Here is a 13,688-nt window from a genome sequence, read left to right as displayed (position 1 = left end):
CCTCCCTTCTGCCTTTTTAGATAATTCCCAGGTTTGGCTACTCCAATACTCTACTAGCGGTCTCCCATCGTTCACTCACCATAAAGTTTTTATCCACAATCATAATGCAATAACTTACCAAGTCTGATACAGTCATCACATGTGTCTTTGGTGACCTACATCTGTTCCCAGTCCTTCAGTGTGTCAAATTTAACATTCTTTCCATCTCAGAAATGACCATTAGGTTTTGTATAGAAAATGAAGCAATGTACCATTTCTAAAATTATAGATGTCTATAGTGTACACTACAGTTTGTTTCTGGTGGACAGATTTCTGCAGATCTAATTTACTTGTTTTCTGTAAATGGGGTAAATTGAGAAATTTCCAGTATTAGAGTACTTTCTATTGTCATAAAATCCTCTGAAAGGCTTGAAGTATTCATTTAAGTAATGCAATAAAAGATCCACTAGGAACTGATACCCCCGATTCGAAAGTCTTTCCAGCCTTCTTCACTTTACTATATGTTTAACTGGAGCTATAAATGCATTCACTATTTATCTGAGCAACGTAACTGAATAGATTCTTTGTCAAATATATTATGCTCAGTTAGGAGCATTGACATCTAAAACAGTAACAAATCACTTTATGGGTGCTGTGACTCTGCAACCTAACTTGACACAACAAATGTAGACAGTCTACATGTGATGACTATATTAGTCTTGGTGTGTTATTGCATTATGATTGTGGATGGTCCGGGTTCAGGTCTCACCTGTACAAGAGGTGCATCACAACATTTGGTTGACTCTCAAAGGGAGTCCCATTGAAATTAGAAGGACAGCATCATTCTAAGGGCAGTATAGAATATACTGAAGATCATTGGCGAAGGTGAAGATTGATCCTCTGTTCGAACATGTGTGTAGTACATGGCAGTACTCCCATAAACTGCACTGGGATAATAATCAGATATTTATTTTCTGTGATGTTGTTTGAGGTGCAAATATTGCCAAAACACCCTGCTCTTCTTTGAAATAGTGTCATTGGGTCTACTTAAATATAATTTGATATCTACAGTGATGATCCAGTCAAATGGTCATAAGCAATAGTCAGGTGGCTATTGTAAGTCAATGACATATGGAGTTGGTGCACATAGACAAAACTGCCACGGGTGATGGACAGCATGACAATTGTTACAGGTGAAAAAAAAACTTGTGATTTAAGTTCGAACAATCATTAACTCGACTACTTCACATGTCATAGCATAGGTAAATTGATTCTAAATGGACTTTGTTTAAAGGAGAGCACAAACAACAGATGTTACATTTTTAAAACTGTTTATATTACATTTATGCAGGATATGGTCAGCTATTTCAGCTGCACTTTACTGCCCTCCACTGGAGACACTCAGTCCAAAACGACGCCTTTTGATGTTGAGATTGGGTGAGAATTTATTTTCAAAGTCACTGTTGCCATCTATGTGTTTAATGCAGTAAAATTTAATTTAAGGTTGTATTTTTGCACCTAGTGAATTTCACAATTTGCATCATGTTCAAGACACTGAGTATAGCAAGGCTAAAGGAGTGTCTGGTGAAAAGTTGGTTAATCAAATCCTTCCTTTACTAACTGCTACTGAAGAATTTTTACCTTAACACATATGAAATATTTACCCCATGTTAAAGCCTGAATTTGAGGATGTAACTTTTCAATAGTTTTTCAATAAGAATGGTTCAATAGGCAATAATCTGCTATAATTAATATGTAGCTATAATAATTATAATCAGCGCATTTTCCAGGAATCGTTTCCTGGGGATCAAATAAAAATCTGGGAACACAATATTACTAAGTCAAGCTTGTGCTCAGTTTCTATGTCATTACTGTCTCCATTATTACCTTTCAATGTACAGGATACCACATCTCCAGTGAGCTCAGCACAGCTAACATACAATTAATTTTAAAAAATTAACAGATTTTAGAAAAGATGGAGCCTACTTTTAAATCAGAGCATTTACTTCAACAGGATACATTTTTGTACAACATCCTCACAGAAGTGTAACAGTGCTTAATTCAACTTTGATTGTTCTAAGTTTTTTTTTAGTCCAAACAAACAACTTTACATTAACAAGATTGTCAGTATGTATTATCATGAAATGACAAAATGTCTTCCCACAGGTTGAAAGCAGCAGCTCAGTCTTACTGTTTTTCTGATTTTTATAAAGCAGTCAAGTTGTACTCCTGTGGTTTAGGATGTCATCAGAACTGCTGAAGTAAATTATTGCCTTGTAACATTGCCAGTCATTGGTTTCACATTTACAGTTCAAGTTGTATGCAGTCTTTTCAAATTCACCACTTGTGACACATTTTTACCACAGATTAATAATGTATTTATTAAACAAGGAAACTAGTTGAGAATGGGATCAGAAAAAAGCGAGGGTTGAGAAAGCAAGTGCAATCAAGGTAAAATAAGGATCACCTTATGAATATATTATTTGCCAATAACAATAATAATGAGGTGAATAAATTAAATGCTCGGATTTCATGCCGAACTGAAATCATCCTGAGCTCTTTGATATTACATGGGTTTCTTAGACTGTGAATTTGGAAAAGCTATTATTTTTAGAATTAATAATACAATTTTACTGAAAGACAAAAATTTAGATTCACGGCAACCTGGTTGGATTGTATTTGTTTCTTAATATAATAGAATAGTTTAGAAAAAAACACAAAGACAAACATACCTCATATTCAAAACCATCACCTAGGGTCCCCACATCTATATGCAGGTTTTTCATGAGCTGAGCAGTATCAGGGGCACTCTGTGAAAACAGATGATTTGTATTCTATATTAATTTTGAACTCTTCAAAAATCACATTCTAACCACCTAACCCTACCTTTTAAGATCCCAGAAATCCCATACTTGCACATTGTTCAAGCAGTGATTTCTATTACGTTCATCAGAGTTCCTATTGAACTCTAATGCCTTCATTGAATGAAATATACCATTACATTGCATATTAGGTGAAGCTAGTGCATTAACAAAGGCAAGAGCTAAGCAGCATCAGTCAAACATTTTTTCATGAAATCAGCAGGAAATAAACTATTTTTGTCTACAAAATGCCATACTAAGGCATATCAACCCAATACTGGATAAATAATGTATATGGTATTAATATTCAGAAACATTATGCAACAATTCCATTTTCATAAGAGCTGTGTGATCAAAGCTCATTGTTGTTACATAGTTCAATGACAAAATCATGTAAGAGCAATGATATGTGAGTTCACAGAACCTAACTCTAAGTTTCTTAAGAATGCTATTTCTTTTCATTATCATTTCTGAAGAAGATTGAGAATAGGACAGTGGCTTTTAATTTTTTTTTCAGATGGGATATTCCTTACAATGATTCACTCATTCCTCAGCAATGCTACAAATATTGACAGATTGAACAGTTATCTATACCAAAGAAAACATATAGAAATGTTTAATTCACATTCAACAATAGAAATGCTGATAGTAAGTTAACAAATAAAGAAAAACACCAAAAAAAATCAAACGCAAGCTTTTGAAGGTATTGTGCTTATATACTGTGTTTATCACATTCTTACCACTTCCTGGGAGCTTCGCTTGGATCCACATGGGACAAAGGCCTGATTTGAATGCTAACTTTTATATGACCACTAAATCTGCCCTTAAAAAAAACTGAGTAATATCCAAGTAACTTAGAAGCAGCAGCAGGCCATTTGACGCTCTGAGAGTCTGATCCACTGTTCATTATGAAAATTGCTGATCATCCAACCCATTATCCTATTTCTGCTTTCCCTTGTTACAAGGAATAATGGGTACACCACCTATTCATCTAATTGCCTTGAATGACAGTGGTCCTCCTCACGAATAATACTTTTACATCTGGTTGTGCCACTTATTAGAGCAGTGTTTTCCAAAATTTATCCCCCTGTGCTTCTATGTCAAAACTTGAAAATTCTTGCATCCTCTCTGTGATACCTGGGTGGTGTGTTTAGGAAGATAATTGATAGCAGGCATCAGAGACCGATGACAGTTGTGAGAAGGTGCAGCACCACAGGCAATCATTGCTGCCACTGAGTTCTTAAACCCAAACATGAATCCCGACCTCCCCACCATACCCCTCTTCTGTGAAGTCCTGACATAGACCCTCAAGAATCAGCCACACAGTGCGGAACAGAGTTATTTGCAATGTAGCTTGGATAGATAGAGGTGGCAGGTTCCCTTCCCTGAAGAACCCTGTGTAATAGATGGATTTTTAAACATCATTCTTGTTACTAGCCCAGCATTTTTCTTGTCCAAGCTCTCAAATTACTTGATTCATTCAATTTAATTTGTTACAATCTCAATCCATCAACTTTTTAACAAAGAAGTCCAAGCTCTTGGTGATTTAATGAATGAACTCCACCATAAGATATCACGTTTTATGCAAAAACCTTTGACTCTTGACAAGGATTTAAAAAAACAATATTCTGCTAGTTCAGCACCATATTTTGTAAACCAACATTCTTCAAACCTGAAAATCTTAACAGATCACCTCCTCTTCGGTCTTTAATTTCAATTCCCCCACAATTTTCAGGATCTTGAGGGTTCTTTCACTTCTTCTGAGACCAAACCATGACATGTAACAGATCTTCAGAATTCATTTTAGAGTCACACAATCATACAGCACAGAAGCAGATCCTTCAGTCCAACTAGTCCATGCCAGCCAGCTAAACTGTCCGTGCTTGGCCAATATCCCTCCACATATTTCTTATTCATATTTTCATCTAAATAACTTTTAAATATTGTAACTGTATCCACATCCACCACGTCCTCTGGAGGTCCATTCCACATATGAACAACTTTCCAAAAAAGAAACAAAATTGCTCATTTCTTTAAAATCTTTCTCCTTTCATCTTAAAAATATGCCTCCTTGTCTTGAAACCCCTCACGCTAGGGAAAAGACACCTGCTATTCATTTTATCTATACGCCTCACGGTTTTATAACCCTCTGTATAGTCACCCCTCAGCTCCTATGCTTCAGTGAAAAATAGTCCCAGCCTATCCAGCCTCTGTGTATAACTCAAACTTTCCAATACCAGCAACATCCTGATAAATCTCTTCTGAAACATCTGTAACTGAATAATATGCTTCCTGAAACAGCTCGACCTTCCTAAATCAGATCAGTAACAGAACTGGACAACTGGACATAATACTCAAAAAGACTTTGGCTCTCCTCAGTTACTTACTTTAGCATTTAGGCTTCCAGAGGCCATTCTCTCTCTGTAAGGATTCCACTATCAATGTCTTCAATTTGTTTTACTAGGAAGATCTGACATTGCTCATTCCACGTTCATATTGAATTTTTCTTTCCAGGAGTGAATCCCATATACAAATTCTGTTTTGTGGTTCCAACTCAAGAATGTCACTGGTTCTTAAAGGCTTCTATGCTCCTTGCTCTGGCGTCTAAGGTATACATCAAACTTTCTTTGATCTATGATCTATGTGAATAACCTAAACCCTGTATGAAGATAGATATGTCAAGCCTCAGGGAGGGGTTAGTTTGCTTACTGCTTACACGTCCACCTCTGTCCTCTTTAAATAAATATCGATTTTGCCTTGAATGGCAATCATCTTGGGAGTGTTTAAGTTTCTCAGTAATTTTACCACTTATCTTACATTCAGATTTAATTATCAAAACCAGACATTGTATCCTGAAAAGACATTAATCATGAATTGATACATGCACCATAAATATTTTATTCTGTCAACCACACTGCTATAGGCGAAACAAGGTAAGAATGTCAGATTCCTTTCCCTCAATGGATGTTACTGAACCAGAAGGGAATTTACAATCAGTGATAGTTTTACAATGACCAAGCCTTAAACTAGCTTCCAATTGTAAACTTTTACCAGGAATGACTGAATTTAAATTTCACCAGTTGCCATAGTGAACACAAGTCCCAAGAAGCATCAGCCTGGTTTCTGGGTTAATAGTCCAGGAATATTACAATTGTGTCATTATGTATTGTGGATAAGACAGTTTGTTATTGTGAGAACGCAAAAAACTGTTGGGCTACTAGCTTAGTCAATGGGCCATTAGACTTCTGTACTTACCTTCTCTCCACTCATGTCATCATCATCTTCACTAAAGTCTGCTAGGTTCATGGAGATCTTCTCTTCAGGCTTTACTCCCAGAAGACTTGTTGTAAGGCCACCTGTTTTAGGGATCTTTAATACCCCGCACACCCAAAGACAGGACAGGGTTATTATTATGGAGTAATATGAGAACATCTTGATGAAAATAAGCTATTACTACAATGAAAGTACGCTATTTCACATCAAATGATAACATAGACCCAGTGTTTCCTTGTGCTGAAGTTGTAACATTTCAACATATATGAGAATTCAGTTGAGTGAAAAACACAGAAGTGTGAAATAATTCCACACATTAGCAGCAGTTTTAGAGCTGAATATTTCATGAAATAACAACAAAAAAATGATCGGCAGCAAATTGGAGACTACAAATCTCTCTAAGTCATCCAACATATCTTATATTGAGCCATTTAGAACTTCTTCATTTGGAGGAAGCTGGTTCATTCAAGGTATTCAAAAGGGCATTAGGTGATTGTTTAAACGAAAATAACATTCAGATTTATGCAAAAAGGGCAGGAGAATGGCACTAAGTCATCTTGTTACTTCAAACAGTCATTTTAAGACAATGACAGGCCAAATGACCTCCTCCTGCATTGTAAACATCCTGTGATATTGGGTCATTCATATTTCACTACTGCAATGGACAATATTTGAAACTTTTGTACCATGCCCTCTTTATACATTCCATTCATATGAAATATGTTATTTGCCCCATTTAACTTCAAATGCATTTCCAATTCCTCATGAGTTGTTAATAACACAACATTGTGGTCTCCAACAATTGCTCTTATCAACCTGCAGGTAGCCCATTAAGAAAATCTAAATTGACAAGGGATACTATGAATTAGTGTAGTTCTTCTATTAAGTCTTTTCATTCAGTTTGATTACACACCAGTTTCAGCAAAGCACTGCAAGGGTTTCTATGAAGTAATCATTAACATTGGTTGAAGCTATTCCTGCCAAGAGAAATGCTGTCAATTGTGTCATGTTTGTCCATCTTGCATCCATTCTCACATATCCACTCCAACTCATCTGTTACAACTCTAAGACATCCACTGTCCACTTCCACGTAAGTCAACATCTCTTTCTGTTGCCCTCTACTTTGCCCAATGGAAGAGATGGTTGTAGCTTTTCAGCTGTGATCAGATGTTCGAAATACTAACCTTTTCTTTTCTGGATGTCACTTTTTCAGAGTTCTTTCTATTCTTACAATTTCAAGTACCTCATAATTTGTGTTAGTAATTTGTATATAGAAATTTTAGCATTCAAGCATTAATACACATAATTCAAATAAAAATATACACGCTTCTTTAAGAGAGGGACAATGTTGATGAAGAAGTTCAATACCTGGACCATGAAGAGTACGCAAGTTTAGTTTTTGCTCAGTGCTGAGATAGCAAATCTCACTTGAACAACAGTATAGGGGCTTGCTATAAAAAGCCTCCGAGGTGGATAAGGACAAATCAGCAAGGATTCCACTTTCAATATCCTGTGCTCCCTGCTGGAAAATGCATATGTGCTGAAAATAAGATTGGACTCAGCTGCGATACCACCTGTGGGTAAATATCTGCTGATGCTCACTCTTCAGCTCATGCATGCCGAATAAGCCAGGGAGTAAGGTACTTCTGAGCACGTATAGTACTTGTGAATTGCATCCCCAGTAGACAATGCCACACAATGAGACAAGGTAAGAAAATTAATGGAAGAAGGTAAAAATAACTTAATATGAAGCAGAGATAGATAGAACATTAAAGAACATAAGGTAATAGTTCAATGCAATCACTTGGTTTTGAGAGACAGTCCTGATTTTATAGCTTTTTTTCCATTAGTTATCAGGCTAAAACAGAGCGGGATAGTGCATTTAAATGTTTTCAACTTATTGTTACAGACACTTCTAATTTGTTCTTTACTGGTCACTAGTCAGTCCACTTAATGTTTGATCAGTCATCTGTTACATAGAACAGAGAACATAGAACATTACAGGCCCTTCGGCCCTCGATGTTGTGCCGACCTGTCATACCGATCTCAAGCCCATCTAACCTACACTATTCCATTTACGTCCATATGCTTATCCAATGACGACTTAAATGTACCTAAAGTTGGCGAATCTACTACCGTTGCAGGCAAAGCGTTCCATTCCCTTACTCTCTGAGTAAAGCAATTACCTCTGACATCTGTCCTATACCTTTCACCCCTCAATTTAAAGCTATGCCTCCTCGTGCTCGCCGTCACCATCCTAGGAAAAAGGCTCTCCCTATCTAACCCTCTGATTATTTTATATGTTTCAATTAAGTCACCTCTCAACCTTCTTCTCTCTAATGAAAACAGCCTCAAGTCCCTCAGCCTTTCCTCATAAGGCCTTCCCTCCATACCAGGCAACATCCTAGTAAATCACCTCTGCACCCTTTCCAAAGCTTCCACATCCTTCTTATAATGCGGTGACCAGAATTACACAATACTCCAAGTGCGGCCGCACCAGAGTTTTGTACAACTTCACCATAACCTCTTGGTTCCGGAACTCAATCCCTCTATTGATAAAAGCTAAAACACTGTATGCCTTCTTAACAGCCCTGTCAACCTGGGTGGCAACTTTCAAGGATCTGTGTACATGAACACTGAGATCTCTCTGCTCATCTACACTACTAAGAATCTTACCATTAGCCCTGTACTTTGCCTTCCAGTTACTCCTACCAAAGTGCATCACCTCACACTTGTCTGCATTAGACTCCATTTGCCACCTCTCAGCCCAGCTCTGTAGCTTATCTATGTCTCTCTGCAACCCACAGCATCCTTCGTCACTATCCACAACTCCACCGACCTTAGTGTCATCTGCAAATTTACTAACCCATCCTTCTACGCCCTCATCCAGGTCATTTATAAACATGACAAACAGCAGTGGACCCAACACCAACCCTCGCGGTACACCACTAGTAACTGGTCTCCAGGATAAACATTTCCCATCAACTACCACCCTCTGTCTTCTTTCAGCAAGCCAATTTCCGATCCAAACTGCTATATCTCCCACAATTCCATTCCTCTGCATTTTGTACAATAGCCTACTGTGGGGAGCCTTATCGAGCACCTTGCTGAAATCCATATACACCACATCAACCGGTTTACACTCATCTACCTGTTTGGTCACCTTCTCAAAGAACTCAATAAGGTTTGTGAGGCACGACCTTCCCTTCACAAAACCGTGCTGACTATCCCTAATCAATTTATTCTTTTCTAGACGATTATAAATCCTATCCCTTATAACCTTTTCCAACACCTGAGGTAAGGCTCACTGGTCTATAATTACCAGGGTTGTCTCTACTCCCCATCTTGAACAGGGGAACCACATTTGCTATCCTCCAGTCATCTGGCACTATCCCTGTAGACAATGACGAGTTAAAGATCAATGCCAAAGGCTTGGCAATCTCCTCCCTGGCTTCCCAGAGGATCTGAGGATAAATCCCATCCGGCCCAGGGGACTTATCTATCTTCACCCTCTGTAGGATTTCTAATACCTCTTCCTGTGAACCTCAATCCCACCTCGTCTAGTAGCCTGTATTTCAGTATTCTCCTCGACAACATTGTCATTTTCTAGAGTGAATACTGTTGAAAAATAGTCATTTAGTGCTTCCCTGTCTCCTCTGACTCCACACACAACTTACCACTACTATCCTTGATTGGGCCTAATCTTACTTTCGTCATTCTTTTATTCCTTAAATACCTATAGAAAGCCTGATCCTATCCACCAACAACTTCTCATGTTTCCTCCTGGCTCTTCTGAGCTCTCTCTTTAGGCCTTTCCTGGCTACCTCGTAGCCCTCAAGCGCCCTAACTGAGCCTTCACATCTCATCCTAACATAAGCCTTCTTCTTCCTCTTGACCAGAGATTCCACCTCCTTCGTAAACCACGGCTCCCGCGCTCTACAGCTTCCTCCCTGCCTGACAGGTATATTCTTATCTAGGACACACAGGAGCTTTTCCTTGAATAAGCTCCACATTTCTAATGTGCCCATCCCCTGCAGTTTCCTTCCCCATCTTATGCTCCCTAAATCTTGCCTAATCTCATCGTAATTGCCTTTCCCCCAGCTATAACTCTTGCCCAGTGGTATATACATATCCCCTTCCATCACTGAAGTAAACATAACAGAATTGTGATCGCTATCACCAAAGTGCTCACCTCCTTCCAAATCTAACACCTGGCCAGGCTCATTACCCAGTACCAAATCTAATGTGGCTTCGCCCTTTATTGGCCTCTCTACATACTGTGTCAGGAAGCCCTCCTGCACACATTGGACAAAAACTGACCCTCTATTACATTACATTCTTTCTTTACTATTGGTACATATACAGTTAATTTCAGATTACAATTCCAGTGGTGAAACAAAATCAGTCTTCCATACTGATTAAAGTTTTCTTACCCTGAAAGTGGCAGAGCTTGCCAGTGTACTCTTCATCCGTCCCCCCGTAGTTCCAGATATATTGCTTAGTGAACCATAGAGTGTACTTGCTGGGAACTCTCCAAGGCCACGTAGGGGAGCAAGGCCTCCTTGAGGTGCCTGGACAAGACTTGGTTGTAAACCCAGTATCTGAGAAAGATAGAAATAGTAAATGGGTCACAAACTTGCTACAATTTTGAAAGCACAACATGGACTTGTTGTGGTTTATAAAACACAGTTTATTTTGTGGTGTGTGCGCACATGCATGCACGCGCATACATATACACACACACATGCGCACACGCAAAAGTAAGCATGTTAATTAAAGAAATGGCATCCTCCACTTACTTCTCAGAATCTATATGACACAGACGGAGGTCATTTGGCCAATCGAGTCAATACCAGAAACTTCAAAGGAGGATTTTTGTGTTAGGTCTGTAACAACTCACTTTCCCTCTATTCTGTATTCCTTTAAATTTCTCCCACCTTTGCTTGAAGGTTCTAACTTCAGCTCGAATGTAATCCCAAGTGTGTAGGCTCAATTCTATGAAACCCTTCCCAGTATCCATTATTCAAAGGGAGTAGAAGGACAGAATGTTATACGTCTATTCACACACATGGGAAATCACAGCAGAGCTTGCAGGGCTTTAAAGGTGCGTTTACATGGTACTTCCATCATTGACATACAATTCCGGAAGTGGGTTTCAGCCTGGGACTGAGTAAAAAACCTCCAGAACATCCTGTCTCAGACTGCTTGAGGAATTTAGAGATAACAAAGTGTGGAGCTGGATGAACATAGCAGGCCAAGCAGCATCTTAGGAGCACAAAAGCTGATGTTTTGGGCCTAGAGCTGCTTAAGGAGTGTGTCTGATCTCCTGGATACTTTTCTAAAGCAACCCAATGATAATTCAGTTAGTGTTTCATGTTCCTGCCTACATTCTTAACATATGTAAAATTAAACAGTCACTTGATAGCAGAACTTGAGTATTGCTGAAAAAGATACGTGATTAAAAGTTCTCATCTTCCACTCATCAGGACAAATGCAAGAATATCAAATCTCAAAGGCAGCAAAAATTTAACTGCATGGGAAATACAGTGATAATTGGTTGCAAATGGATTCTGACTGATTGAGACTCACTGTGGGGAATGCAGCAAGGTTTATTTAATTGAAAAGGTACAAATCCTGAACAAATTCTTTCATCCTGCACAGCTTGGCCCCAAATATGAATATATGCTGATTATCGCAAGCATAAGTGAGCCATATTGTGAGCCGGTAGTTGTGATGTAATGTAATTCTTGACAGATGCAGGATTGTCAGTAAACAAAATCATGTCTAATGTTGGCCATTATCTTCCCAGTTTTGCAAGCATGAACTGGTTGAGTAAGGTCTGCTTGTGACAAACAGCTGAAAGGATATGTTGTTTGCCACAATCAACCAGTCAATTGGGATGTATGGGGGATGTATGGGTAGCTGACAGTGTGTTGTTTGTGTTAATAGTCCATGTGATGACAAGGCCCGGTGTATCGGGGTTGGGATAAGGAGACGGAGAAGGTGCTGAGGTCCTTAAATTGTTGAACTCAATATTCAGCCATGAAGACTGCAGGGTCCCCAAGTGGAAAATGAGGCATTGTCCTTCCAGCTTGCACTGAGCTTAGCTACAGCACTGCAGCAAAATTTCAGCCACTAAACATGGTGCTGTGTTGAAGGGGCAGGCAACTGGAAGTTCAGGGTTATTTCTGCAGATAGAACATAAGTATTCTGCAAATCAGTCACCCAGTATGTGCTTAGTCTTATCAATGTAGAGGACAGCAAATTGTAAACAATGAATACAAAAGGCTATATTGAGTAGAGTGCAGGTAAATTGCTGCTTCATCTGAAGGTGTATCTGGGGTCTTGGGTAGTGAAGAGGGAGAAAACGAATAAGCAGGTGTTACACCTTGTGCGATTGCTTGGGAAGGGGTCGTGGAAGTGTGGAGAGATGTGGGGAGTGGACCTTCAGATGTGGGTCCTGCTGGGATGGTTGGTGAGGATCAGGGGACCCCATCACTGTTCTTGGAGGCAAGAGCAGGGTGAGGGCGAAAGTACTGGAGATAGATCGAAAAGGACTTAATCTCTGCATCCTGTTAATGAAAAGTATCACTCATGCTCCTATTACATTGTACAAATATACAAACAAATATTTCCAGGATAATTTGATCCATACTGGGCACTTTTTGGACTGAAAGTAGCAGCCTTGGTTTCCATCATGTGTTACAATATTTGAAGTTCATTTCCCAGAACCAGCACATTATTACAAACACGTGCACACAGGCCTACCCTGACTCCCACAGTCTGAATTGCGGCCAGTGGTATACGTAAGGTGCAATAGAGGCAATTTTGCATGAATCAGCTGATCTGTGATCATTAATAACAGTATAATTAATAAAACCTAAACATCAGCTTATCTGTTCTTTGCACTGACCTGTGGATTGCTTGCAGAATTTTCTACTGTTGTTTTGGATTACTGGTATGCAATTCTTTTTTAAAACAAGTTTCAATTTTGAAACGACAAACTGGCAGGGAAAATTGAAGTACACTAATAAATAATATTCATGTTTTCTTTGGTGCATTATTATGTAGTGCACATGCTGGATGTTCACTTGTGTAACAGATTAATGGCCTCAATTTCTAATCTTTGCAAATGTTAATCTACTAATTGATCATCTAAATGGGTCACTTCAATGCTTCATTATTCACAAACTGATAATCAGATATGTTCATAAGAACTTATTTTATCTTGTTTCACACCGACGTTATTTTCTTTGTCTCCATTTTAATAACATTTATCTTTCCCATCTGCAGGTTGCCATAACCACCACCATTGATAAAAAGGTGGGATGACAGGAAGCCACAATCCCTATTCTGTGTCAAATATGCTAACATCTGCAAATTTCCTCTCTAAGCTCCCAGACAATTCTCACGTGGGATAACAAAGTGTTGAGCTGGGTGAACACAGCAGGTCAGGCAGCATCTTAGGAGCACAAAAGCTGACGTTTTTGGACCTAGAGAAAGGTCTAGGCCCGAAACGTCAGCTTTTGTGCTCCTAAGATGCTGCCTGACCTGCTGTGTTCATCCAGCTGCACA

At 38.9% G+C, this 13,688-nt stretch overlaps 1 protein-coding gene across 11 annotated transcripts in view; it reads right to left on the bottom strand.

Moving 5' to 3' along the window:
* LOC125466890 (centrosomal protein of 164 kDa-like) overlaps positions 1-13,688 on the bottom strand; it is a 283,480-nt gene that overhangs the window by 117,114 nt on the left and 152,678 nt on the right. For all 11 annotated transcript variants that reach the window (XM_059639128.1, XM_059639131.1, XM_059639132.1 and 8 more), the window contains exons 6-8: positions 10,547-10,714; positions 6,096-6,209; positions 2,712-2,789 (exon numbers count right to left, since the gene is read on the bottom strand). In XM_059639128.1, the coding sequence (XP_059495111.1) occupies positions 2,712-2,789; positions 6,096-6,209; positions 10,547-10,714 (360 nt within the window). The remainder of the gene's footprint in view (positions 1-2,711; positions 2,790-6,095; positions 6,210-10,546; positions 10,715-13,688) is intronic.

The sequence above is a fragment of the Stegostoma tigrinum genome, chromosome 32 (genome assembly GCF_030684315.1).
Source record: "Stegostoma tigrinum isolate sSteTig4 chromosome 32, sSteTig4.hap1, whole genome shotgun sequence".
Taxonomy (NCBI): domain Eukaryota; kingdom Metazoa; phylum Chordata; class Chondrichthyes; order Orectolobiformes; family Stegostomatidae; genus Stegostoma; species Stegostoma tigrinum.
This window is presented reverse-complemented; position numbering and strand designations above follow the sequence as displayed.